At 39.3% G+C, this 26,784-nt stretch overlaps 2 protein-coding genes across 2 annotated transcripts in view; both read left to right on the forward strand.

Moving 5' to 3' along the window:
- Positions 1-16,464, forward strand: part of LOC121897710 (LHFPL tetraspan subfamily member 3 protein-like) — a 30,188-nt gene extending 13,724 nt beyond the window's left edge. Inside the window, exons 2-4 of the mRNA XM_042412402.1 lie at positions 11,049-11,285; positions 13,331-13,359; positions 15,289-16,464. Coding sequence (XP_042268336.1) covers positions 11,049-11,285; positions 13,331-13,347 — 254 coding nt within the window. The 3' untranslated portion in view covers positions 13,348-13,359; positions 15,289-16,464. The remainder of the gene's footprint in view (positions 1-11,048; positions 11,286-13,330; positions 13,360-15,288) is intronic.
- A 3,149-nt stretch (positions 16,465-19,613) lies between these two features.
- si:dkey-29p10.4 (E3 ubiquitin/ISG15 ligase TRIM25) lies at positions 19,614-25,491 on the forward strand. Its single transcript, XM_042412962.1, has 7 exons — positions 19,614-19,941; positions 21,389-22,320; positions 22,462-22,557; positions 22,996-23,244; positions 23,357-23,379; positions 24,105-24,259; positions 24,432-25,491. The coding sequence occupies exons 1-7, from the start codon at positions 19,692-19,694 to the stop codon at positions 24,974-24,976; spliced, it is 2,250 nt and encodes a 749-aa protein (XP_042268896.1). The 5' UTR covers positions 19,614-19,691; the 3' UTR covers positions 24,977-25,491.
- The last annotated feature ends 1,293 nt before the right edge of the window (positions 25,492-26,784 follow it).

Consider the following 26,784-nt stretch of genomic DNA (forward strand, 5'->3'; position numbering starts at 1 on the left):
CATCATAACAGTGTATAAATAATAAAACCACAAAAAACACAATATGTTCCCTTTAATTCACTTATACTTAACTCAAGTTTTTCCATGTGATGCTACTTTATACTAATACACCACTACATTTCAGAGGGCAATTTACTTTTTTCCCACTACATACAGTATGATCAGTTTATAAAACAGGATGCATTGCTATGGATTAAATGACCTGACAGTATGTGAAGTAGTTCAAATTAGCTAAATCTTGAGCAAGTACAACATTAAAGTCCCATTCACATATTACGTAATAATAATAATATTATCTTTATTTATATAGCACTTTTCAAAAACATGGTTTATAAAGTGTTTAACATCATCTGCGTATTTATAAACACAAAACACAGCAAAAGCACATGTGAAAAATCAATGCATTTTTAAATTACAGCGTTAAAACAAAATACAATGATGCCCACAGAATTAGGAAAAGGAAAAGAATATAATAAGAATATAATAATATAACACTAATTTAACTTTTACTTTCGACACTTCAAGTACATTTAGTTGTTAAAACTTTAATACATTGAAATTTACATTTTGAATGCAGGACTATTTTCATATGATTTGAATACTTCTTCAACCACTGCATATGCAACACTTATAATTTAAATCGTACAAATTATTTCTGTCAGCTGCAGTAGCTTGAGTCAGTGTAGCCCTTAAGCTCTATTATCTTAGACAGTAGTGGCTGGAAGGAGATTTTATGAAATTGTGTATTTTTATTTTAGTTTAATATTTTCACAAAAAATGCTGTTGCAAGGGTTAGGGCTACACGGACTGTTGACTGTGAGAGCACAGTCAACAGTTAAGCCATGGCTGTTTGCCTCTGTTGTCCCAGGACTGCTGGTGCTGTCAGTATTTTCAAAGAGAATCCAAATGTCTCTTTTGATCCCCATTGCCCTTGCCAATCTTTATCCTCTGTGGAGGTACATCCCGCATCTGGACCTGTTACATAAGCTCTCCACCCCAGCCTGACTCCCTCCTGCTCTGCTCACTGCGGTTTAGGCTGTGCTCCTCCCTCGATCCCTCTGCCCCCTCCCTCCACCCACCTCCGCATCCCCACCTCTGCTTTAACCTAAAGTGCTACATCTATTATAGAGGTACACAGCTTACTTCTGTCAACCTTATATCACTTGAGTGTAGTCACTCGATAATTTCTGGGCACATTGTGTCCTTCTATATGTCCTGCTTCACCTGTAGGCATCCGCAGCCCGCTATCCTTTCTAATACCAAATTCAATCCATGTGTAATAATGAGATGCCGTCTCACAGGATGTTCTCTGTGGACATTAAAAGTCAGAGCACACACTCCGAATATCTGACTATACAGCATTTGGCCAAAGTAGAAAGAATAATATTTTTTAAAAAAAGCTTTTAAAGATGACAAGTCATTGATCATGTATTCTAAGGAGATGATGAGCGAGCGTTGGCGTGTCTCCAGATAGATAGATAAGCATTTTGTATTTAATAGATAAGTTTATTTAGGTAAAAAGCATTTTTTAATTAATAAGTATCTCAGTTGTCCTCACTGGCAAATATAGACATATAATTATTTGATTGGTTAATTAAGTGAATGAATGAATAGTTATTTATAATATTAAATAATCACTTTCTTGTTTAATTAATTGACTGGCTTATTGAATGATTATGGGTATGAGTGTGTGGGTGGTTATAGAGACATTGCACTGTTATTCCACGTAGCCTTTCCTTTTCATCCTCTCCTGTTAGGTTGAGATGTCTCCTTATCAGGCTGATAGATTCACACATCAGCCTTGTTCAGAAGCTCTAGTTGCAATTTCATTTCTAAAGATCTCCTCCTAGTTGAGTTTTATTCCCTGTTGTATAAGTCAGAGTGCTTCTTGCTGCCTAGAGGTGCACTATAATATTCAATGCACTCTTGTGGGAAGATTATCTGCAGGATTGCAAGATGGTTAAAAGTTTTTTTTGCAAGACTTGTGCTGGCACAGAACAGAGATGAGTTGATCAAATAAGCCATTTCTTGCTTCTTCTAATCCTTTGAATGGAATTGATAGGTAGGCTTTGGGCCTTGTGTGCTCGTTTTGCAGAAAATTGCTGAAGATGTTGACAGAGCGGGATACAGAGGATGCCTGGAAGCTCCTCGCTCCCCTCTAGCAACCACAAGTTTTGCCAGCAACCGAAGCAGAAATAGATTTGGACTTTAGACAGCTCATCTCGAGAAGCATGTTCCTCGTCTTCCAGGGGAGACAGTTGGAGTCAGTTTTAAAAGTTTCTCTTGCTCCACTTTCCACTCAATCCTTGACACTTTTTTTTTTTTTTTAAAGAACTGTCTTAAATTTGTGTCCAGCCAGCTGTCTAAAAGTATGTTCATCTCTTGTCTTGTTTTCTTCTCTTAAAGGCACATGAACTGACACAGATTATAATACTATCAAAGTAATACAATAAACTGTTTCTAGAAGAGCACTCTCACCATATTTATAACCTTATTTCTTCTTTCTCTTTCCACCTCATAAGCCTGGAAACAGGCTTCAGTGGTGACACCTTGTCATGCTCCATTTAGTCCCATTATATAGATCATACACTCTTAATTGCTTCATTTATCTGGACGCAATTATGGCATATCATTGCCATAGTCTTAGGCCATTTTTCTTGGCTACTCATTCACTCATCTTTAGAGCCAGATAGAAGTCTTAATTGTCGAGTGTGAAGAGGAGCTTGATGCTGCCCACACTTCATTAGAGTCTGGAGTAGCCATGGGACAGATTGGATTAATCAGTCTCACTTTAGTCCCTCATTTAACCACACAAATCTCTCAGAAATTGGCTCTGTAGGTGAAGCGGGGACCATATTTTCTTAGCATAGAGTTATGAGAATTATATGAGGTTGGCCAATCACAGACAAGACCATCTATTACATGATTATGGAAACCAACATAGATTTCTAATGGCAGCTTCTGAGAGGTGCAAAAATGCAAAATGGATTTGTAGATTAAGAATGCATTCAGATTCAGAATCCTGCTGCAAAATGCAAATGGAGGATGAGAAGAGAGAGTGAAGCATGTTGAGTTGAGGATCAGACCATGATGACAGGCTCCCTTGGAGGCAGAGTAAAGATGAAAGAAGTCAGATTTTCCCTGGCTCAAATTATGAACTGAAATCCTTTTGGACGGTGGCAGATAATCTCATTGAATCGCAAAAAATATACCAATGTGTTTCACATTTAACGTGAAGGCTACAGGTCAGTGTTGTCCGAAAGGCCATACACTGGACATAACCAACAGGAGGTTGAGCAGGACATCTGTTAATTGTGGGGTCGGTGGTTCAATCCCCACCTCCTGCTGTCCACTCGTATAAGTGTCCTTGAGCAAGACACCGAACTCCAAATTGCTTCCAACGGCCAGGCCAGCACCATGCATGGCAGCTCCATCGATGTGTGCATGTAAAAGTGACGTCCATTTGCCTTTTACTACTCAGTCAACATTCAGTCAATTCTAACAAAATGTTGCAATGGACACTTTTGCCAAACTATTCCTCCCCCACTGTATTGAATGTGTTTTGGTGTAAACAGCCATCAACTAACCCTTACTTAAAGGTACAATGTGACCCAAATGTTAACAAAATGGGCATAACTTCACCACTAAAATTCAGAACACAGGAACTTGTAATCTTAAACTGATTGACAGGTCATTAAATACATCAACTAATTATAGACAAAGATTAATATTTTATATCATTTATGTTGCTAAATACAAGAAACACATCATTCAGGAAGCACAAAATGCTGATTTTCCACCTACAAGTGAAAATTTTATATATGAGAATAAACCTGCACATACTCAAAAATACTGATTGGGCTTTTAACCAGGCCAGTAGCTTGTGAGAGCAGATGAGCAGGGATAAAATACTGAGCACTTCTGCAGGAGTAGTTGAAAGGACTTGTTCAAGGGCTCCTCAACAGTAGCTGTGTACATAGAGAACAAAAAGGATGTCTTGTACACTTGAACCAGGTAAAATTGAGCCACAGTAAAAAAAAAATTGGTCTGCTTTATGTTCTTCCTGATCACTGAATGGTATTATCTGCCTGGGAATAAATTGAAAACTCTTCCACGCAGGAAACTTCAATATTCAAGTACGCTTTGGAAAATGGAGATGTAAAATTTATTTAGTTTGTTGTTAAAGGACAAATCACTCCAGTCACTTTATTTGACAAACTCAGACGGATAAAGCCTTTTATTGTCTTCAGATAAACTTTTAAATTAATTGTTGCTCAAAATGAGGACCATGAATTTTTTACCTGATCATTTACATCAGTGCATTAGGAGGGGATCTTCTACTGGTCAGGATGAACAGGAAGACTGATGACAGCGAGAAACATGTTTCAATATTCATATGGGCACCTGACTATTGTTTTAAGACAGACTTGAAAAATTGTGAACCTGTCATTTAAACCGTTAAAATACACCAAAAAACACCTGTGTGGTCCTTTAAACTTTAGGCTCTTGCTACTCCTCCCACCTCCCTCTAACAACGTGGTGTTCAGCCTTGGGCTGCTTGTCTCCAGTCTCAGCAACGTGAGTCATCCAAGCACCCAGCCTCACTGTCACACAAGTGCCTCAGCACTGGCAGGAGTCTCACTCTGCCTGGAGCTTTGCTGAGAACCGCAACGTAGACAACAAGTATCAGGGATGAACCATGTCTTAAGGGGTAGTAGATCACATTACCAGCCAAAGAGGAACAATCACATGCTATTATTATGTTCTGTTTGGACGTGAGTAATAATGCTACTGTCTTTTTATATCTCATTTCTTGTGTTGTGTTTCTCATCAGTTGCTTTCTGTAAGAAAGACTACAAAAGACTACAAAGGCACTATAAAGAAAAATGAGCAGAGCACTTTGAACTGAACTAGTAAGATTTTGCCCACATTCAGGTCACTGTTTTACCTGTGGGAGTGTAACATTAGTTGTTACATTAAAGCAAACCTACCTATGCATATTCATAGGAGGCCCCACTGGGATAAACATTCAAAGCTGTTCCCAGACCGTCTGTGCCGTTTTTTCGTTTTTGAACTGATTTTTAGATTTTTACCTTAAATGCCACTTTGCCAGCCAGGGCTCGTTTACCAGACAGGCTGTCAGTTGAGTAAACACAGTCTTTTATGTATTACCGCCAACATGTGTCACTATTAGAGGTGACAAATGATGTTCTGCACATAAGCCACGGTGTCAGTTTTACACAAAGAGAGCCATCTGTACAAGTCTATATGTCTGTGCATGTGTGTGTGTGTGTTTGTGTGTGTGTGGTAGACCTGGATCCGTATGCAGTATGAGATACAACAGTTTAGGATGTGTGCATGCATAATTCAGTTTGTCACAGCCGTTTAAACAGAGAGCTGGAGAAAATGGAATCCACCGAGGACTGTGGCTGTTGAAAAAATGCGAATCCCTTTTTTCATGGCTGCTTAGATGTGCTGCAGATGTGTAAGTGATGGAAAGAGCAGGAAATACACACAGCTGTATATTGCCATCTGCCACCCAGTGCAATCAATGACATGCTGACATACTGAAAACACACTCAGACATACAACAGCATTGGCAATGTTAAAACATGAGCCAAATGCTACATGGAGGTACTTTAAACTCTGAATCCATCGTAGTTTTTCAAATACTTTTCTTTGTGTGCAAACCAGATACACCGAATCTCACTGCAGCCCTGGAGGTCACATTTGACCTCCAGTCACCTATACTACCTGCAAATGACATACAGAGATCATAAGAGTCAGTGGGATTCTATCAGTGTCGATGGGATTTACTAGTCTCTTTGGGAAAATGAGCAAATGTGCTTCTAACAAATCTTCACCATCATACCGTTCTGTACCATCTGCCGGTCTGCCCTCAGACTCTCCTGTAGTGCTGTTTGTACATAATCTGCCCTACCTACAGTCTCTTACATAAGCTGCTGTTAGCCAACAAGAATTTCTCAGGCCAGTTTTCCAATCGTATGATCCCAGCGTTCCCAGGATGAGACAGAGACAAACAGAAAGGTGTTTACATGTGCGAGGAAAAGACAGAAACGAGTAAATGCTGAGAATAGCTCCGCCGAGGGGCTCCAGCATATGGTAGCCAGCGCTAGTGACGTTAGTGCTTGGTGCTTGCTGGCGGCCACACACAGGGTTGGAGCATGGCACCCTACACGGGCTCTGTCTCTCACCATCTCCCCTCTCTCTTTCTCTCTCTCTCTCTCTCTCTTTTTATGTGCGTCTCTGCCTCGCCCTGCCTTGTAATTTGTCTCTCCTCTCTCTGCTTCTCTCCACGGAGCAGGAAAGAGATGGAGAGAAGGGAAAAGCTGAAAGGATGGCATAATGCCGTCAGTTAATATCTCCGCTCCGACTGACAGCTGCATTCTGTCAGGTGTGCTGCTAGTTCTGTGGTGAGGATATTGAGCACGCCATTTATTTACTGCAGCATGAAGTTCTGTTCCAGTGCAGAACGAGGGGTGAAGCCAGCAGATACCTAGAGATAATCAGATCATGCTTTTTTTATAATACTATAATAGTTACAGAAGACAAATATCCACACATATATGCAACCAAATTCAAGATTGTACTACGAAAATTATGTATTTGTCCAGTTTTGTAATTTACCTTTTTGTTGTACTCACTTTCCCATCATCATCTTCATCTACTTCAATTCAGTTCCTGATTTCCAACATTTTCCAAAATGATGTGTAAGACCTTCAGACAACAAGTGTACAGTAGAGCTGTTTGACTGCATTGAATTATGAGCTACTGATGCTGTAGACATTTAATTATGACTCTCTTTTGTATTACAGGGTTTTTTATTTATTAAATATTGATTTTTTTATTTAAGAAAAAGAAGCTCAAGCTATTATTCTGTGGGTTTAACATAAAAACATGTTGTTGTCTATTAATCATTCTTAAATGGTTTTTTGCTATATAAACTGAATTGTAGCTTTGCCAGAAACATCTTTATATGATGACTCATTGCCCTGTTTGGTTTGTTATCTGTGGTCATAAAAAAACAGCAACCATACATTTTGCATCTGTGTAGATTTGTCAATCGTCGCTCTCGTGAAATGTATATGAACGCACTATATCATATTTAACATATAATTTAAGATAATATAAATGTGTTTAAGACCTCCATATACACAGAAAAATATTTGTAGAGATGTTTTTAAATCTTAAATACACAGGAATGCCATTCAGTTTTGCACACAATATGATACTAAAGTATATTAAAGGTTTCTTGATTCCTGTGAAAGTGGAACAACCTCAAATAAACCCATATTTCTTCCTCTGGTATTACTGATATGTTTTTTTTCCTTTTTTTCCACTGTGAATTTTGATTAAGCTCCTCATTATGTAAGTGTATGCAGTGCTGTGCAGGAATGAGGCTGCTGGATTGTGCTGTGTGCTTATGGAGTAATTGACTTCGGGCTTACTGTTACACTTGATGAAGGAGACATGTGCTTCTCGCCTCACCACATGCCGTTTCTGGAAACAGGAGCGGCATATGTGGCACCCTCTGTTGGTATAAGCCTGGCCAGTGCATCCCTCAGAGATGTTCATCTGCAGAGGCAGGTTTTGGATTAGATAGCGCTCAGTAGTGACTGTGACAGATATTTTACTGCACTTGTAGCTCTTGTTCTCCTTTGGTCTCTCTCCCCTGATGCTATCAGCATGGTCGGTGTATATCTCTTCTATTCGTCTTTTTTCTTGCACCGTTAGTCTCTTTCTCTCTCACCTGAACCAGAGCTCTGCGCGCGTCTTCGCTCTCCCCCTGAGCCTCCATGTAAAAGTCATGATGACACTGAATCAAGCCAAAGCCATGCAGCAGACACTCAGAAGGATCTGGAAAAGCTTTTGTTACCTTTGTAGTAAGAGGAAGAGAGAATAGTAATGTGTATTGACTCACAGTATGTCAAATGTTATTTGGTCTTCGATGGCACTCTCTCTGTTTAGTGAATATTTTTACATAAACCCTCATGATATACAAAGCATTTATACAGTGGAGAGAAACACAGTTGGAAGCAACTTATTGTCGTTCCAAGGAGAAAAAGATATTTTCAAACCAATGCACCAAACAGCTAAAGAGCACCATCTGAGGATGGACATCTCCTTTTAAAGGAGAAGATCACAAAATTATTGCTTTCATCATGTTAAAAATGTATAAACCTTCATTTCACATTTGTACTATTTGTACTATTTGTCCTGTTTGTTGCTTTCTCCAGACAGCACCAACAAATAACTCAATAACCCATTTCCACCCAATTAAACTCAATGCGAGGGTCCTCACTGCTGTGAAATAAGCCTCTATCCTTATTGAGCTAGCTAGCTATGTTTTTGTTGTTCTTGCAGATATGGTGGTCTTCAAACACTATTTGAGCAGGGGAGACTTCACATTTAAAGGATATGGCTGTCAATATTCTATATATAGTATATATATTTTAGAAAACAACGGAGGTCTACAGCACAGAGGAATAAGATATATCAGGCTGTGGATAAACACACAATACTTGTAAGTGGGATCAGTTCGGCTCTGCACATGTGATTGGTTGACAATAAGAAAAATATAGAAAATTGCCAGCCATATTCTTTAAGATACATTTGGTTACTGAGTCAAGGACATTCAGAGGCAGCTTTCCCTCTGCATCTGCGGTCAAGTGGAAGTGTTTTAACTGTTTGTCAAACACCTTGTATGCTGAACAAAACAGAAAAAGTCACTAGATACTGGAGGAACCGTGAGGACTGTCTTTGTTATACACTGGAGCCAGAGACAGTTTGGTTTGCTCTGAATCACTTTACAGAAAAGATTAAAAGGTGTCACGATCATGATTTGAACACCTGAACATTTGTGTACCTCTATTTTCATTTTCATTTGCTTTCTTTTCCAGTCTATCAATGATAGGATCATTGGAGATTTGTTAGCTCGGTGGAGAGGCCGTTTTGTTCACACATTGTGGACGTTTGGTTTCATGTGATGCAGGTGACAGTGGCCCTTTGGCAAGAGACAACTCACAATCTGTTGTGCTTCTTCATTCATAACAACATTCCTCTCACTGGTCACGATGCACACCAAGGCCTCAGTGACACTCACTCAGGAGATGAATCATGCACTAGACTCTAGAGGACGTGATGACTGTGATGCTATATGGTCCTATCGAGGCCCTATCACAGCCTGTGAAGACTGCGTTAAATCTTGCTTAAATGAAAAGAGCTTGACATCTGATTGAGTTGGCTGTCTGGCAAAATGAACGTAATATAAATAAACGTCATTTTTCATTCATAAAACAGAGGTGTAGTACAACAGTGGTTACACTTCACTGTGTAACACTGGGGACTGCTCGTTGTTTAATCACCTGCAGTTTGCTTACATAACTATTAAGAGATGTAAAGGAATATTTTCTGTGCTGAAAATTGCATTTTCATGCATCTTGGCGAGTCTGCTGCACTGCCAGCTGTCCACCTGAATCAGGGCAAGTACCTGAGTCTTTGCTCTCTGAACCACTGTGTGCATATGAATTTGTTATGACAGTTAGAGCCATGGGGGGAAGGTAGAGGAAGAGTCTAGTGGATGCTCTGCTCTGTTAGGCATGCAGTTTGTCTGCAGCATATATTACTCTGTAATTTTCCTCATACTTACTTTCTCTCACTGAAACATCTCTTAACACCCTCTGATGTCTTTCAGGACTATTAAAGACCGCAGCATTACTGTAACAAACTGCAGCATGTGTGTGTGTGTGTGTGTGTGTGTGTGTGTGTGCTTTAATTTGTGTGGGCAGCTTGTGTGTGCACATGAGAAGAGAGCATATTGTATTGTAAGACTGTGAAGAAGGCAGAGGGGAGCTACAAATGAGAAAAAAGGAGGAATGAATGATAATATAGATTACATAAACATATTTCTGTTTAAAAGATGTATCAATAAAAGCAGCAAACAAGTCTTTAAAGATGCAGATTACATTTAACAAGCTATGGTAATGTTCAAAAGCAGAAGCAGCCTCGTTCATCCATAAACCGTAACGCACAAACAAACAGCACTGAGGGAGGAAACATTGTGAGCAAGTGTTTCGGGGATAAAGAAGTGGAGAATATGTTTTATTATTAATGTGCAATGCACTCTGGATAATTGTGCAGTCAGCTTCTTTTTCCAGGTCTCCTGCTGCTCTGCTGCAGCATCAGCTCAGAGGAGAGCCTCATCCAAATTGTAGATGAGAGAGATTTTACCCCCTTGGGCAAACACTGAGAATGAGGAGTGGTTAGTTAAATTCTAAAGAGGGAGAAAAGGCTGCAATACTGTGCATGGTCTCTCACTTTCTCCATGCTGCTCTGCTGCAGCATCACCTCAGTGAAGATTCTCTTTCAAACTGAAGATGAGAGAGATCCAAATAGAAGATAGGAGAGATTTTATCTTGTGGGCGAAATCTGAGAGTGAGAAGCTGCAAGTTAAAATCTAATATTACCACTACTTAAAATCCAAGAGGGAGAGACAGCTGGGAAGAGTGTGTATCAAAAAACAAGTAAACTATGTGATTGTAAGGAAATCCTGGATGACATTTCATATTATCATGTCATAGTATACACTGTAAAACACTCTCTGCTACGTTGCTGGTTTTACTGCTCTTCCACTGGCACACAATGTGTCTAGACACTTATTTCCCGCCTAAGGGAGGGAATGAAAATCAATGTATTAAATGCAAAAGAAAACACAGTAAATCTCCATAGAAGAGAATAGAAAGGTAAAGACTTTTAAAGCACTTCAAATGATCATTCCTCTTCTTTATCTCTCATTTCCTCACAAAATCTCATCTGATCTCATCATCTCTGACCTCATTTATAACACAGCACTGTTCTGCTCAACTCATTTTTGTTCTCTTCATGCTTCTTGACTCCTTTCCCTCCTCTACCTTCTCTCCTCCTCTCCTCCTTCATCTCTTTTATTGACTCTCCCCCCTTATGTTGCTACCTCTTTTGTCCTTTATTTCCCTCTCTCACTCATTCTGCCTTTCTCTGCCTCCCACCAGGTGTCTGTCTGGTACTGGGTTGTATGATCTATCCTGACGGCTGGGACAGCGATGAGGTCCGGCGGATGTGCGGCGAGCAGACGGACAAATATAGCCTGGGGGCCTGCTCCATGCGCTGGGCCTACATCTTGGCTATTATGGGCATCCTGGATGCTCTCATCCTCTCCTTCCTGGCCTTTGTCCTGGGGAACCGTCAGGACGGACTCATGACAGAAGAGCTCCTGGCTGAGAGCAAGGGTGAGAGTGTGAGATGTACTATCTAATCTGATGAAGATGTGATATTTTATTGATCTCCTTTGGGAAATCCATTCTTCGCTTGCACATCACACTGGAAATCAGAGTCAGCTTCAAAGTAGCACTCCAGGACCATGTTGGGATGTAATGTCTCACTTAAGAAAACTTAACAAGACTCCAACTGATGTCTTTTGGTTGAAAGACAGCTTCTTTAACCACAAGCTACATCTTTTACTGAATTTGTGTTCCTATGTGTTTCCAATTATTTTAAAATTTCTATTGGGTTATAAATCTGAGAGTCGTTGATGTGGAATTGATCATCTTTTTTTGGCTGAGTGGTACCAGATGAATTGCTCTAAAAGTGTACTCTCAATACAATTTCTGCTATAGTGGAGCTGGCAACAGTATACACTTAAACTAAATGGGAATACTTTAAGAATAGACTCCTGATTTATCACAACCCAACATGACTTTCCACCAGACTGAAAATAGAAAGCCATCAAGGTAGTGATAAAACATACGCTGTTCTTGCAAACACATAGTTTAATAGGGGCTGAATTCATAAAATGATCACGCTCAGTACTATTACTTGTATTTATGACAAATGAAAGCCAGAATTTTTATGTAACGAGCGTTTGATGCTCCATCCTTAAAAACTAAATTTAGGAAGGTGAACTTGAACATAACCAATGGACCTGCATGGAGCCTGCTAGTGGATAATGCATTGAATGTACCAAAACATCAGCAACCATAAATGATTAACTGTGCATTCATTCATTCACCTCTTAAGCAGCACCCTTTTTTTGTCCACAAGCCCTAAAACTGGCATACCTAAAATAAAATGTTTCCTGTTCTTGACACCTTTTGATGACAGTCATGATCTGTTTTATATGCAATGTTGAAAAATAATGTAAAAAATGTTAGTGTTATATTGGGATATAAAAATGGTTTACACAGATAGAGTCACTGGTCTTTGTGCTTTCAAAGGTGTAAAAAATTGTAAAAATGTGAGTGAAGATTCAACTAGATGCCATCCTAAATACTGTAAGGTAACAAATCCCCTTCCCACTAACTTGTTTTAAGGAGCTTCAAATATAAGGTAACCATAACTATCTTGAAAATCACATATCTGCTCCCTACTGTAATATGACCACACAACGATCCAAAAATAGTAGAAACATCCAACAGACTTTCCTACCTTTAGACCAGACTTTCACATCAAAGATATGATGGCATACAGTCAGTGGATGTAATGATTTAGTCATGGAAATGGCCCACACCGGTGTCCATGCATATGAAATTCATTATCACAGGTTCACATAGTGAGATACTATGAAAAGACCTGGGTCCAGGTATGTCTCCCAGTAGGAAATGGGATTAGTATGTTCATGTTGTGTAAGCTGTAATGGAACCAGACAGGCATGCACAACCAACAACCCTGTAAAGAGAAGACGTAAAAGCAATGAGAGGGAAAGAGAGGAGATTTGTGAAAGGGGTAGGGTGTGTTTGAAAAGACTAATGTCTACCTTAGTTTGGTGTCACTTAAATACACGTGACCTATGTTGTCATTATGATGCCTTGTTAAATTATCTGTGGATGTAGCTGGTAATATCCTCTACAGAGTTATTTACATAAAACTCTCAGAGTAGATGCATGCCGTTTTTATTTTAAAATCCAAACCCTGGTGACCTTCAAAAGATGAGAGAAAGAGAATGGATGAGAGACCTATAGACAATGTCATAGAAGAGAAAACTTGAATGGGATTATCAGTAGCTTTAAGAGTCGATAAACAGCCCGATGATGTACCATTCCTTAGCTCAGGGCTCTGTAGAATCTATCGTTTCTGCATAATGTAATACAGCTCAATAGTCTTTTATCAATTAGCTCATCCCTGGTGCCATCTACTGGTGCTTATGTGTAATACAAGCAGTCAATGTGAAGGGTGCATGTATTTGGCAATGCGTGAACACGAGAGTCTATTAATAGCATGACCTTGAGAGCTGTGTTGTAGCATTTTTACATTTTTCTCTGTGGTTCTGTTTTTGCAGAGGGAGGAAACGCCTAACCAAAATTATAGGTAAGTAAGGTCAAATACTTATACATTATAAAACATGCATCTTTAAATATACATGTGGATCAACATATGAAAAAGAGCCACTTCTCATTACATAAGTCATCATGCATAATGTAATTGTTCTTTGATGTTTGACAGCCATGAAATGTCATTTCTGTCTCCACTGACAATACAACAGTGCAAATTCAATGTAAATACATTTTTGGAACATAAACCATTTAGACTATTCCCCCTTCAGCCAGCAGTGGAAGAATTATTCAAATCATGTACTTATGTAAAACTAGTAATACCACAGTGTAAAAATATTCTATTACAAGTGACAGTTCTGCATTAAAAATCCAACTTAATGCAAAAATAAAGAAGTATTATCAATAAAATGAACTTAAAATATTAAAAGCAGAAGCACTTGGCCTCTGTCACTGTTATATTTTATAATATTTGATTATTATTACTGATGTATTACTGTGTAAGCAGCATTTTACTGTTGTAGCTGGTCAAGATGGAGCTAATTTTACCTACTGTAGACTGTTGGGTAGCTTAATCTATAATAATGTCTTATTTTATGAGGTTATCATAATGTATAAATATGAAGTAAATAGCTGTCAAGTAAATGTAGTGGGGTAAAAAGTACAATATTTTACACTGAAATGCAGTATAAAATTGTGAAGTACAAATACCTCAAAACAGTGGTTGAAGAAGTATTAGATCCTTCACTTAAATAAAATACAACATAAAAATACTCCCATTAGAAGTGAAAATCCAGCATTCAAAATCCTTCTTAAGCAAAACTACATAGGTATTATCAGCAATATGTTCTTTAAGTATAAAAAGTAAAATTCTGCATAAAATGCCCCCTGTGAGTGATATATTATTATATATTACATAATTAAACTGTTCATACTGATGCAACAGTGGGTAAGTAGCATTTTACTGGTGGAGTTTAGGGTCAGGTCCCCTACAAAGGCTCCCAGGTTAAATCTGTGAGATGATTAATGGGGTAGGAAAAAAGAAAAAATGTTCTACAACACAAATGTGTATTCATTTTTCAGACTTTTATCCAATCTTATCTTATTAAAATAAATATTGTGGATACTTTCACCACATTGGGCCTCCAATAGTTATTTAAACAAAACCATCTGAGCGGTTTAGAGAAGAAATGGAACTGCTAACAACTCATACACATCTGAAACATGACAAGGGGGCCCAAACTAGACACTGCTTTTTTGTAAAAAGGGATCACAAGCCAAAAAGCTCAGGAACAAATATTTTAATCTTTAATGATGCATTGAACTTCATAAGCTCATCACATGTTTTTTTTAATGTAAAATCTTATTCTATTCTGAAATGTAACTAGCAATTATAGCTGTGAAATGAATGTTGTTAGTAAAAAAAAAAGTACAGTGTTTCCCTCTGAGATATAGTGGAGTAGAGGCATAAAGTAGCATGAAATGGAAATACAAGTAGCCTATCTTAAAATTGTACTTGAGTAAATAAACTTTCAACATTTTCCGCCTCTGCCTTCAGCATGTACATTGCAACCTAGAAATTAAGTTTATATACAACTAAACTGCAACAGGACATACATTCAGTAAGATGTAATGCTGGCTGAATTAGGTTTTCTCTTAATATAATGACAAAATGTTGTTAATTAACATATTTGGCAAGTTGCAAAAATGTTGATACTGAACATGTGAGTGAAATATTTAGAGACAATGTCGTTTTTTTCCCGCTAAAATATTCGATCTTGCACAATACCCACTAGAAGAAACTGCTTAAGGTTAGGGAAGTGCTTTTTTAAGGTTAGGGAAAGATCATGGTCTTGGTTTAACACAGAAAAAAAGGCTGCAGTGACTTGAAGCACAACATGTTTATTAACTTTTAAACTTACTGGGTTGCACAAACATACCATCTCTTTCACTTTCTTTCTCTCAGGTTCCTGAATTTCCATGTGTCCGTTGTCATAAAGTACCAGTCCCTCAACATCAGCTTAGAGGAGGGAGGCAGTCCAGGTTTGTGGAGGAGAGGAATACTGTGGGATCAGCCAGCCTGCCTTTTACATCTACCTGCCAAAAACCCATCATAACCCACCTTCGATGTCATCCAATCTACTCTGCTCGCAGTCCCTATACGTCATTCTACCCCAATCACTTAGACGGAGCCCGCTGCACATTGATCCCAGAGCTAACCCTTGCACAGCATTGCATAGACCATGGCAGGGGCAGAGACTGTTACCTAAATGAGAAGTATGGACTACCCACTACCTACCTGAGAAGGCACAGGGTTGAAAATGTACACCTGCAGTACGAGCACAGACAAAAATACACTCACACACACACACACACACACACACACACACACACACACACACACACACACATGCCAGCTCACACACATCTCTGTAAAACAAACATAAACATGCATATACCAACAAATTCTGTAATTACAAGTATTAAACTATGTTAACACTTAGCCGTGTGTACCACCGTCAGAATGTGTGTCATGTTTTATTTGTGAAAAGAAGAAAATTCTCATTTTCAGATAATATCAGGTTAATGTAAATCTATTGTGTTTCATATGTACGTAAGGTTTGACGATAAAATGAAAGATTAGTTTCTTCTTCTGCTCATATGCCCCTTTGTTCCTCTTAATTTACTAGAAAAAGATATTTAAGACTGTTTTATAATAATATTATCATCCAAAACAAAAGAACTTGTATTACAAAGTATGTACAGTGAATATTAAAGATGTTCTAGGAATTTTAACTAAATCCATTCAATGCCCTGCTAGCTAACTTTGCACAGCGCTTCAGTTTCAGAAGGATTCTAAGATTTTATAGTCTGTGGTATCTACACTGTGATGGGGGCTATTAAAGGACTGTGTGCTGCAGGACTTGTAGCTGCTGTGTGAGTGTGCTTCTGTATGTGTGTGTAGGGAGGTCTGTAAGTATATGTGAGTGAGCGTGAGTGCATGCACGTGTGAATGTGTCAGCGTGTCCGTGTGCAATAGTTTGTTGGGCTAGTGAACCGATATGCCAGCCTCTCACACACACAATTGTCCTGTTGTGTATCTAAATCTGTCTGTCTCTGTCTTTGTCTCCAGCTCTCTACTGTATTTCTGTTTCTCTTTCTCTTTGACTCCCTTTCTCTCTCTTCCCTTTCTTCTTTTGTTGGGACATACAGGGTAACATGATGGAGATTGGAGTATTATGGAAAGTGTGCCTGGGGAGTGAACACTAAAGGAGGAAATAAATTTAAGGCCTGTCCCAGCCTCACCTGTGGATATGTTCTTGTGTAAATAGATATTCTATAGATACCAAACAATTAGCAAATATGGAGAAAGGGGGGAAACTTACAGCAATTAAAGAGATTCATTTAAGAATATATGAACACTTAATAAAGGTTTTCACTGTAAAATACTGCTGCGTGTTTTGTTCATTTCGACAAAATGTATTTTTTAAAGGTGATTTTCAAGACTCAAAAGTTTTTTAAAAAAGCCTTATCATCATTGTCTCTAACAATGAAATTGCATGTCCAATCAGGTGCAGAGTATTTGAGAGATATAATCAGGCACAATATGCAAATATTGTCAATATGTTTGCCATAATGATGAGTAAATTGTAAGGGAGGAGAGCCAAATATTTAAAAAAACTGATTTTTTTCTGAAAAGTTTTGAGGCCACTTTGCGGACAGAATACAAAATCATTCTGTTGCCATTTATGAAATTTGGTGATTTCTGACTTCTCCAATCAGTCTAAGAGTTAACGTTTAAGTGAAAGGGTGTAATTTTGGATTCCAGCAATCTTAATGTAAAACCTCCAAAAGAAACCTGATTTCTTCTATGGTAGTTGAGGGAAAACATTGGTGGATTATACAGTCAATCACTCAATAATATGCTTGAGATAGAAAGAGTATTTAGAGTTTTTTTATATTAAGAAGTAGAGTGTAAATCATAAATGAAACCCAGTCAGAGAGACAGATACAGAGAGAGAGAGAAGAGCCAGCACACTTTACTTCCCCATTTACTGGATGTTGCCACAATCTGAAAGTTTTTTTTAAATTGAATTTGCAGGCCTTGAGAGGAAGACTAGTTTGTAATTTAAATGTAAAATAGTTTTATATAATAGTATACTATAGAGTTGCATAATTCACAATGATATGCCACGTCTCTCTCACTCTAGGCAACACAAGCAATAAAATACATTTTCTTTGAGAGATAAAATGTCTACAAGATTAGAAGAGATTAACCTCTCACTCGCAATAACAATAGCCTTGTTATCCGAGTCACATGTCTAGACCACCAAGAAGAAAAGAATGTTGAGGAGAAAAATGATGGAAAATAAGAAAATACCACTTTCAGCTTATATTGATTCCATCTGATGCTTTAAATAACACCAGCGACAACCAATTTCTTTGCAGCTCAGATGGCTGAATAAAGAAGAATTTAGTTAGAAGCTTATCATTTTGATCCATAGCACTCAAAGCATTCAGCCTTTCAAATCAGCACATGATACTATCCAGGACTGGTTTGTGGCTGTTTGCATGTGTGTGGTTCATTGCACTTACCTTTGAGGTATCCAGGGGGTGAGTTTAGGACTAACTTAATTTCAGTTTAACTGCATAAGTGCATAAAATAACTGCAGTGTTTTGACTTGAGAGTTTATTGGTGGATTAATTGTTGATTGGTCGGCTCGTTATGGTAGGGACAGTTGTGCAATTCTCTTTTAAATCAGAATTAGTAAATTGATAGAAAAATCCATGTATTAGATAAGTAGGTATGATTATATGTATGTATATATTTGACGGCAGGGCCTTGAGGGTAACAATATGATAGTCATATGGACATCACGGAGACTCTGCGTACTTTCCGTGTCTGTTGTTTGTGCTTGAATTAAAGAGACCCTTGACTTCAACCAACCTCAGTCTATTTGATAATTTTATCTATCATAAATATATAATTGCACTATCCCATAACAGAGTGATGAGTCATGGAGAATGTTTTTAGGAAAAAGTTGAATTGGGGGGTTCTGATTTTCTAATTTTTTATAGACCAAAGACCGAAGATTGAGAAAAGATTAATTTGATAATAGTTGTATGCCGCCCTATAATAGAGTAAAAGAAATATCAAACACAGTTTGTAAACGTTCACATAGTCCTGAGAAGAAGAAAAGTCTAATCAGGCAAAAAACATCTGTGGGGGTGGATCATGTGTGCACAGGGTCTTAAAAATAGCTAAAAGTAGCTCCACCTCAATCAGCCACATTAAATTTCTGCTTAGATTTTTAACACATAAATAGTAATAATCCAATGATGTAATATAGACTTATATAAAACTCTGAGAGGGACCACCCAGCGTAAAATATTTTTTTTGCTAAAAATGTACGGTACCAGTAAAAAGTTTGGACACATACCTACACCTTACCATTCACTTGAATGAGAAAGTGTGTCCAAACTTTTGACTGGTACTCTATATCTTTGGTATATGTTTGGACAAATGTATTTATTTGGTAAAAACAAACAAACAAACAAACAAACAAACAAACAAAAACAAAAAACAAAAAAACAAAAAGGAGGTAAATTGTGTTTATTTTTTCTTTCTGTTTACTTTTTATAATAAAAATAATAAATACAGTTATTACTAATAAATAATTTTAAAAAAATGCAGAATTTAGAATGGATGACCTTTAATTGTTTTTGTCATTTTACATGGTATTTCACGTGGTATTGCTATTTTAAAGGACAAGTGAAGATATGGTCTAATAAGTTTGTCTACCATTTATAATCTCTTACAATTGTTTTATCATACATGCATGGACTGCACTTTTAAGACTTGCTCCACTTGGAGAGGTAGAGGGGGCTGGAAATAATGACCAGACTAAGAATAGGACACCATAACCTGAACGGGACTCTCCACATTATACGGAAACATCAAACTGGAGTTTGTGAGAATTGTCAGGTACCAGAAACAGGAGAAAATGTACTTGTTAATTGCAGGAAATATACATCAGAAAGAAATGACACAACAGAGGGAATGAGGAGAACAATCCCAACAGGAGCAGGTTTGAAAGGCATACTGGAGTACGGTGAGAGTGGAAAGGGCAGGAAGTGTCTGCTCTGTTTTCCTAGGAGAACAAGATTGATAGGAAAAATCTGACAAACCGGGCACTGTAGGAGTTGACTGACTCCGGAAGATGGCAGTAATGCAATACCAAGGATGCAAGCTGCCGTTAAACCCCAGAGAAGAAGAAGAAGGGGCGAGCGGGATTCAAACGTTTGGCTCCGCCCCGCGTCTGCTGCTTGTCATCGCGGAAACAGATTACAAACGTCGGCCAGAACAAGATGGGGCAATCGTTGGACACCCCGGCCAACTGCCCCCTGTGCCAAGAGCTGACCCGGGACCCTGTCACTCTCCAGTGTAAACACCGGTTCTGCCAACGGTGCATTGGAGACCTGTGGAGCGTTACTCCAAACGGGCCGTACCACTGTCCGGAGTGGAGGTGCAAAACAGTGTACCAGACTCTGCCGTTTGATAGCAGTTTGATACGGCCGTCAACCCCGAGTCGACGGGCTCAGCCTCGCAGCACTGCAGGTAACGGTAACGTACCGTAAAACTACCCTTGTGTAACCGCCGGGCGGTTTAAAACAGCGGAGACCTTAGCGTACAACTTTGTGAAGTGCTCGAATACATGAGTGAATTTGTAACTGGCACTTGGCTAATGAAGCTAGCGGTGTCCATATTAGATGTTACATTAGGCACCATTAGGCGTCAAAACAGGCTTGTACGTCATTTTTGTATACCGTCATTACGGTAATTGCAGCTAACGCCTGCTGTCGTTACATTCTGTGGAGAACGTTACTTGATTAACTGTTTGTAACGTTAGTTTCACAACTATAACACGTGGCTTCCTCAATGCCACTTTATCTAACTTCACGCAATAAGAGCTGAAATCACATCTTTCTTTTTTTAGCATGAGCTCTTTAGACATTTAACCGTCTTTATACTTCATGTTTGTTTAGGGTTCAGAGTGTCAACCTAACAGTCATTTTTGAGGCCAAAGTCTGTAAGTTAACTGTTAGTCTATTTGTTCTCCAGACAGTGAGGTTAACGGTCTAAGTTAACTTATTTATTTATACCATGTGCTCACAAGTAATTATGTGTCAATGCAGTTTTACTGTATTTAGTATACATCATGGTTTTTGAGACCTTTACCCTTTACACATTATATATTTTAGAGCTGCTGATAAGTTGATTAGTCGGTCGATAGAAAAATCGCCAACTATACAACCAGAACTTGTGCGTGTATACTCTTGGTAGAGGGGGTATGATGCCATTGACAGTTGACCAAATAAAACAGACTGTTACCTTGATTAAAATTACAGATTTCTCTGGGTTTGAAAATTGTTGAAAACATTTGGGATAATGTAAGGACATAGTTCAACAAAACATTTAACATAGATCTAGTCGTTTTTAGACATTTTAATGCAGAATAGTTACATATTATAGCTTTAAGTTGAACAGTAATTGTAGGGATGAACTTATCAGATATGCTGAATCGGTATCTGTGTTGATATTGACCTTAAGCGAATCAAGTATTAGCTATAACATGACCGCAGTCCACAGTATATACAGTTTCTTCAGCAATGTCATAAATACAAGTCATTATTAGTTACATTCATTCAGTCATGGTGGCCTTTTTTAGTGCCACAGCAGCCAAAATGTATTTGGTATTGGTTGATATGCTGAGTTGAGGTATTGGTGTGCAGAGATAAAACGTTGGAGGCTGCATCCTTATCAATAAGCAGTATATGCCTGCTTTAATAGAGGTCTAGCAATGACAGTGTTCTTTCTTGAGTTCATCTTAACTGACAGAAGTGCAAACAAGCAAGAAATTCACCGCTTGAATTGCTGAAAGTGGAAAGCCTCAGAAGTTGAGTGCAGCTGTGCTGGGCAGAAGGTAGCTTGCAGATGTTTATGTGAAGTATTGCTGGAAAAGTGCTTTGACCAGGTTTGATTGTTTGTATTCTTTTATTTTAAGGCACATCCAGTAACGATGAACAAAACAGATGCGACTCAACACTGAGGAGGCCCTCACTCACCAGCCGACTCCTCGGGAAGAGGAAGGCCAGCACACCTGTGTCAGAGCAACCTGACAGAAAACGATCAAGTAAGGAATCTGCTTCTGAGAGGTCCAGTGACACTGAGACTCCCACCATTCTCTTGTCACATGAACCTGGGCAGTCGAGCGGTGTGGAAACAGCTAAGAAAGGAGTGACCCAAAAGTCTACACAGTCTGAGTGTGGTGATGGTCCATCCTCCAGTGACAGCAATGCAGTACCTGCAAGTGATGTGCCACAAGAAATCTTAACCCAGCAGAACCAGCATAAATCAGACGTTGTCACACTGAATGACTCTGACAGCTCTGATGAAGTAGATATATGTGATTCACCTCCTCTTGCAACACCCAAGAAAGACACACAAGTGACAGGAATTCATGCATCGCCAAATAAACCTGCCTCACCTGCCAACTCTGATTCATTTCCTGGAGTCTCAACGCCAGGAAAAGATAAGTCTCCTGTACACCATGTCATCAAGCCACGTGTAGCTGCTTCAGGATCCCCAAGTCGTGTTGGCATCTTTGCAAGGCCGGAAAGCAAAAATACCAGGCCTCTGCCCTGCCATTATTGCCCTAAAACAGTATATCAGCCTGCTGTGAAGACCTGTCTGGTATGCGGGGCCTCCATGTGTGCAGAGCACCTGCGTCCCCACCTGGACTCCCCTGTGTTCCAGAATCACACCCTGGTTCCTCCCATGGAGGATATTTCTCTGTGGAAGTGCCAGGAGCATCAAGAGATGAACCGCATCTACTGCAGGCAGTGTGCAGTGTGTGTGTGCACTGTGTGTACAGTCATAGGTTCCCATCGTGACCACGTCTGTGTCAGCATCAGAGAGGCAGAGAGAGAGCTCAGGGTAAGCGTTGACTTTACAGCACCATACATGTTGTAGACACACAGTAATGTTGGTTAAAGCTAAGACAGATGTAAATGTAGCCAGTGAGTGAGTTTTTTTGGGGGGGTTTTTTTTAACATTTTTGTGTACATTTTTCCTCAGGGTAATCTAAAAGACGAGATCAGACAACTGCAGGTGACTGAGCAGCAAGTGAAGATCAGGGTGACTGAGCTCACTCAACAAAAAGAAGCCTCCAGAGTAAGAAACTTAACTATGCAGTTCTCACTAAAATAATTTCTTAGTTAATTGCTTAGGATCACAAGATGTGTGACAGATGTGCAGACTAATCTGGATATTTTGACCCAAAAAAGTAATAGTATACATGATGGAGCTGTAGCAATTTATTGAGATTTCAGTTTTTTTGGTATGCAGATATGATCAACTGTGTATCATTCACACTGTTTCATGTGGGAAGAAGACTTGTCCTCCTACAATTAATCCTCTAATTAGAGACGAATTGAATCTGTTTAAACATGCCCATAAATGAATTTATTCTCTTTTTTGCATGGTAGACCACTGATTGGACATCAGAGACTTCAACCATCAGAACAGCTTTTTAAGAATGACAAGCCTGATATTACATGATATTGATTGACATTGTGTCTGTGTGTGGAAATATCCCTCCTCTATCACCAGGTGGCTTTAAGTGAGGCTCGAGCAGGGGTGCAGCAGCAGTACGGAGCCATCAGGGAGGCCCTGGAGCAGGAGGAGCAATCGACTCTTCAGTGTGTGACAAAGGAGGAGAGCAGGGTTCTGGGGGGGCTGGAGGAGAAACTCGGACACCTCCAGAGCTCCCTGCAATCCATCCAACAAGGCCTGCACACCCTGGAGGCGTTGGCTGATGCCAAGGGTGAAAAACACATCCGAGACCAGGCCTTCATTATGGTGAGTATGGATGCTCAGAGAAAAACCTGTTTGTTGGTAAAATATAATATATATGGTTGATTTAAAAACACAAATACAAAAAAAACATTTTTTTCTCCACCTCACATGACAGGAATACAGCAAGGTGGCACAACTGTAAGTGATTTCCTTTCAAATTCTACTTTGTTGTATGGAAAGTGATGATTTGTTTAATATATCAATAGCTGACTATACTACCAACAAAGCATAGCTTCAGTAGATGACCTATATAAAACTGATGAAATCAATTTGTCATTATTAGTCATTTTTCACGCAAAAAAGCGAAATGTTCTTTGGTTTCAGCTTCTCAAATATGGCGATTTGCTGTCTTTCCTTGTCGTATATGACATTAAATTCAATATCTTAACGTTTTAGGCTCAACAAAACAAGCAAATTGAAGACAACACCGTGGCCTCTGATAAGCTGAATGCCATGTTTTTTTTTTACTATTTTTTTTATCATTTCATAGACAAAACAATCAGTAATGAACATAATCATTAGTTGCAGCTCTAGTTCTGTTGATCATCCTGAGTAGCAGTAGTAGTAGTTCCACTCACCTTCACTGTATTGGGGTAAAGGTAGAAATCTCAGCAATATCTGAAAACCAATCCAAGTTATAATAAAACTATCTGCTTGATACCACAAGTTGTAACTGACCTTTTTAATCATTTTTTTTCGGGATGGAACTACTCACATACATACTGAACATTCTCCTTTCTGGTATTAGATATGTTATGCCCAGAACAAAAAAAAAAAAACAGCGACAGACTAAAAACAGCTGAAGCCTATTGTGGTGTAATATCGGCCTTATTCTCTCTTCTTACTCTGCTCTTTTTCCTCAGGGCTAGTGACACGGGAAGTTGTTTGGATCAGTTCGAAGCTCCAGAGGAAGTGGATCAAGCCCGGCTGAAATTTCTGCAGAAGTGGACTGAGAAACGGCTGGACACAGTCGTCATCACTGTGCCGAGCAAAGACAGAGACCTCTACAGACTGCTCTGTAAGGACAAACAGTTTTCATACCAACACCTGTTTACTTTCATCTCACTCATTAATCACAGCTAATTAAACCAAAGGGGTAAATGCACTCTGAAGGCCCAAAGGTGGCATATTCAATCAGTCTTAATCTTCTCATCTAAGTCCTTTTCAAAAATTTCCTTTCCTGTGCACAGATGGTACCATCCCCGTCTTGGATGCAGATACAGCCCATCCCAAGCTGCAGCTGTCTGACAACAACAGGAGGGTGACCTATAACGAGGTCCAGCAGGTCTACACAGAGCACGAGGCACGATTCAGCTCCTTTCCACAGGTCCTGGCCTCCCATGCCCTGGAGGGGGATCGCTGGTATTGGGAGGTGAATGTGTCTGTGGATGACGGCCGCTGGAAAGTGGGGCTGTGTGAGGGTCAGATAGAGAGGAAGGGCCAAAAGGACAACTCTCGTCTGGGCTTCAACCTGTACTCCTGGTGCCTGGCCTGTGACAGACGGAAGGTGGAAGCTCTGCATAACAAGGTGACGGTGCCAGTGGATGCAGACGGGCTGCAGAGAGTTGGAGTGTTCCTCGACTTTGAGGAGGGTATTTTATCATTCTTTAATGTGACACCAGGGGGCAGTCTAGCTTTAATGCATTCCTACAAGCACAGGTTTACTGACCCGCTTTACCCAGCCTTGTCAGTGTCTAAAACACAGCTGGCCATCTGCGATCTCTTCCAGTTATAATACACAGCATAGTGGCCCATCAGTTTTGCTGCAAATATACAGAATAAATCAAAGCGCTGTGCCTTTTTTATATGTGAAAATCATTGCTTCATTAAAAACATGTCAATTTTGTAAAATTCTCGGGGATGATAGTTTTGTCATGTACTATATACAGTTTAATATTTCAAAAATCCTTAAATGTGATTTTATATCATTTGATAGCACTGGAATTGTACCATGCCTAACTGCTGATCACAACACATGTAACATTCCACATTTGTTTCACCTTTTTGATATCAGAATTTTAACTTGTACATGTTTTTAATTTTAAATTCAGTCAATGAACAAATGAGCAGGTTTTTACGTAGGAGATAAGTTAGCACTGTTGATCAATAAAACATTGGTTTAGGAAATACTGTATTTTTTTATATTTTAAAAATCTTTCAGGTATTCTTTATATCTCTGCGACATCTCGTTTATCCTGTGATGAGCCATTGTCTTTCTACTGAAATAAAATGTCAAAGTTTTGAAAGAAATCTAAAGACCTGCGTTAATCCTTGCCTTGATACTTCCCTTTTTCATTTACACAGAAACAGGTGTGAGTGGGTGGGTGGGTAGTGCGTTTCCCCTCAACAGGTGACAGTTGGTGTGCTAACTTTGAACTCACACTGACCCCACAGCTTGTGAATTTTACTGACAACAAACACTGCCTTTGGCACAAACTCCTTATAGCATCACAGATCACTACTATTACCAAATTGCCCTCCTTGCAAACTCCCAGGCTCATTTATTCTGAGTTGAGGGGTTCTTTGCGCTTGACGTCATCTAGTGGGATCAAAGTGGTGTTTATATAAACTGTTTCTGGATGATTGGTAGAGCGCTAGCATGCCAGTGACTCAGGGACAGCTGGCCATGGATCTAGGTTGATCCAAACTTGTTGGCTAATTGACTAGCCTGAAATCCTCAGCATCTACAGTGGTTAATGTACAATAATTGAAAGGGACTGGATGAAAGCCTGTAGAATAGAGCTCAGGGGAATAGAGCTTCGTAAGGAGTTACATCTAATCACCACCTGCAATTATTTTTTTTCATAGTCTAATAGTCTCCAAAATGTCTATTTCCTCTTCTGACAGACTTTCATTTGGCACAATTTCAAACACATGAGAAACTTGAAACCTTGCAGGTGCACCGCTGAGCCATGGCAACAATTTCACACTTGCAACCACGTGATCCAAAGGTAGTCAAAAACCCTCTCTGGATTTTGCTTTCTTTTACTCTCTCCCCCCAGCTGACACATGAAAGCAGCATGCAAGACAGGGAGAGGAGGGGCTTTAACAGTCAGGATGATTAAATTCTCCTCTCCCTGTCCATCCGGTGCACTCAAAATCAGCCCGGCTCTTACAAGCTTTTCCAGACTTGTTAAATTAAATGAGCTAAGGGTGTATAGTATGTTGGCAGGGAACAATGTGTCACATAGTTATTAAGGAATAAAATGTACCCGATGAAGTATGGAAACTCTAGACAGCCTTATTGGCTACTAATGGGGCATCACTAAATCGAGAGGCAAAGTCTTCATTAATGATCCCACGAGTCTCCCATATCCTTACGGTAACAGCCAAAGTGTCTTCTTGTCAAAATGTCCTCACATAACAAGATACCCCTCACTGCGTCTGGCTGCTGTGGTGAAATGCACTCCGGTATTTGTGTCTCAGAGGGATATGCAAAGAATCAAATCCCTGAATTACCATGTCAGTGGCATGGCAGTGTACAATGATAAATTACTCTGGATGTGGCCTTGCCTTGTAGCCGAAAAGCCACCTGAATTAAGG

The sequence above is a fragment of the Thunnus maccoyii genome, chromosome 5 (assembly GCF_910596095.1).
Source record: "Thunnus maccoyii chromosome 5, fThuMac1.1, whole genome shotgun sequence".
Taxonomy (NCBI): domain Eukaryota; kingdom Metazoa; phylum Chordata; class Actinopteri; order Scombriformes; family Scombridae; genus Thunnus; species Thunnus maccoyii.

Coding starts and splice junctions, on each gene's coding strand:
- si:dkey-29p10.4 (XM_042412962.1), top strand. CDS start 19,692: ATGGGGCAATCGTTGGACACCCCGGCCAACTGCCCCCTGTGCCAAGAG. Junction 22,321..22,461: donor AGGCAGAGAGAGAGCTCAGG/GTAAGCGTTGAC, acceptor ATTTTTCCTCAG/GGTAATCTAAAAGACGAGAT. Junction 24,260..24,431: donor AGACCTCTACAGACTGCTCT/GTAAGGACAAAC, acceptor TCCTGTGCACAG/ATGGTACCATCCCCGTCTTG.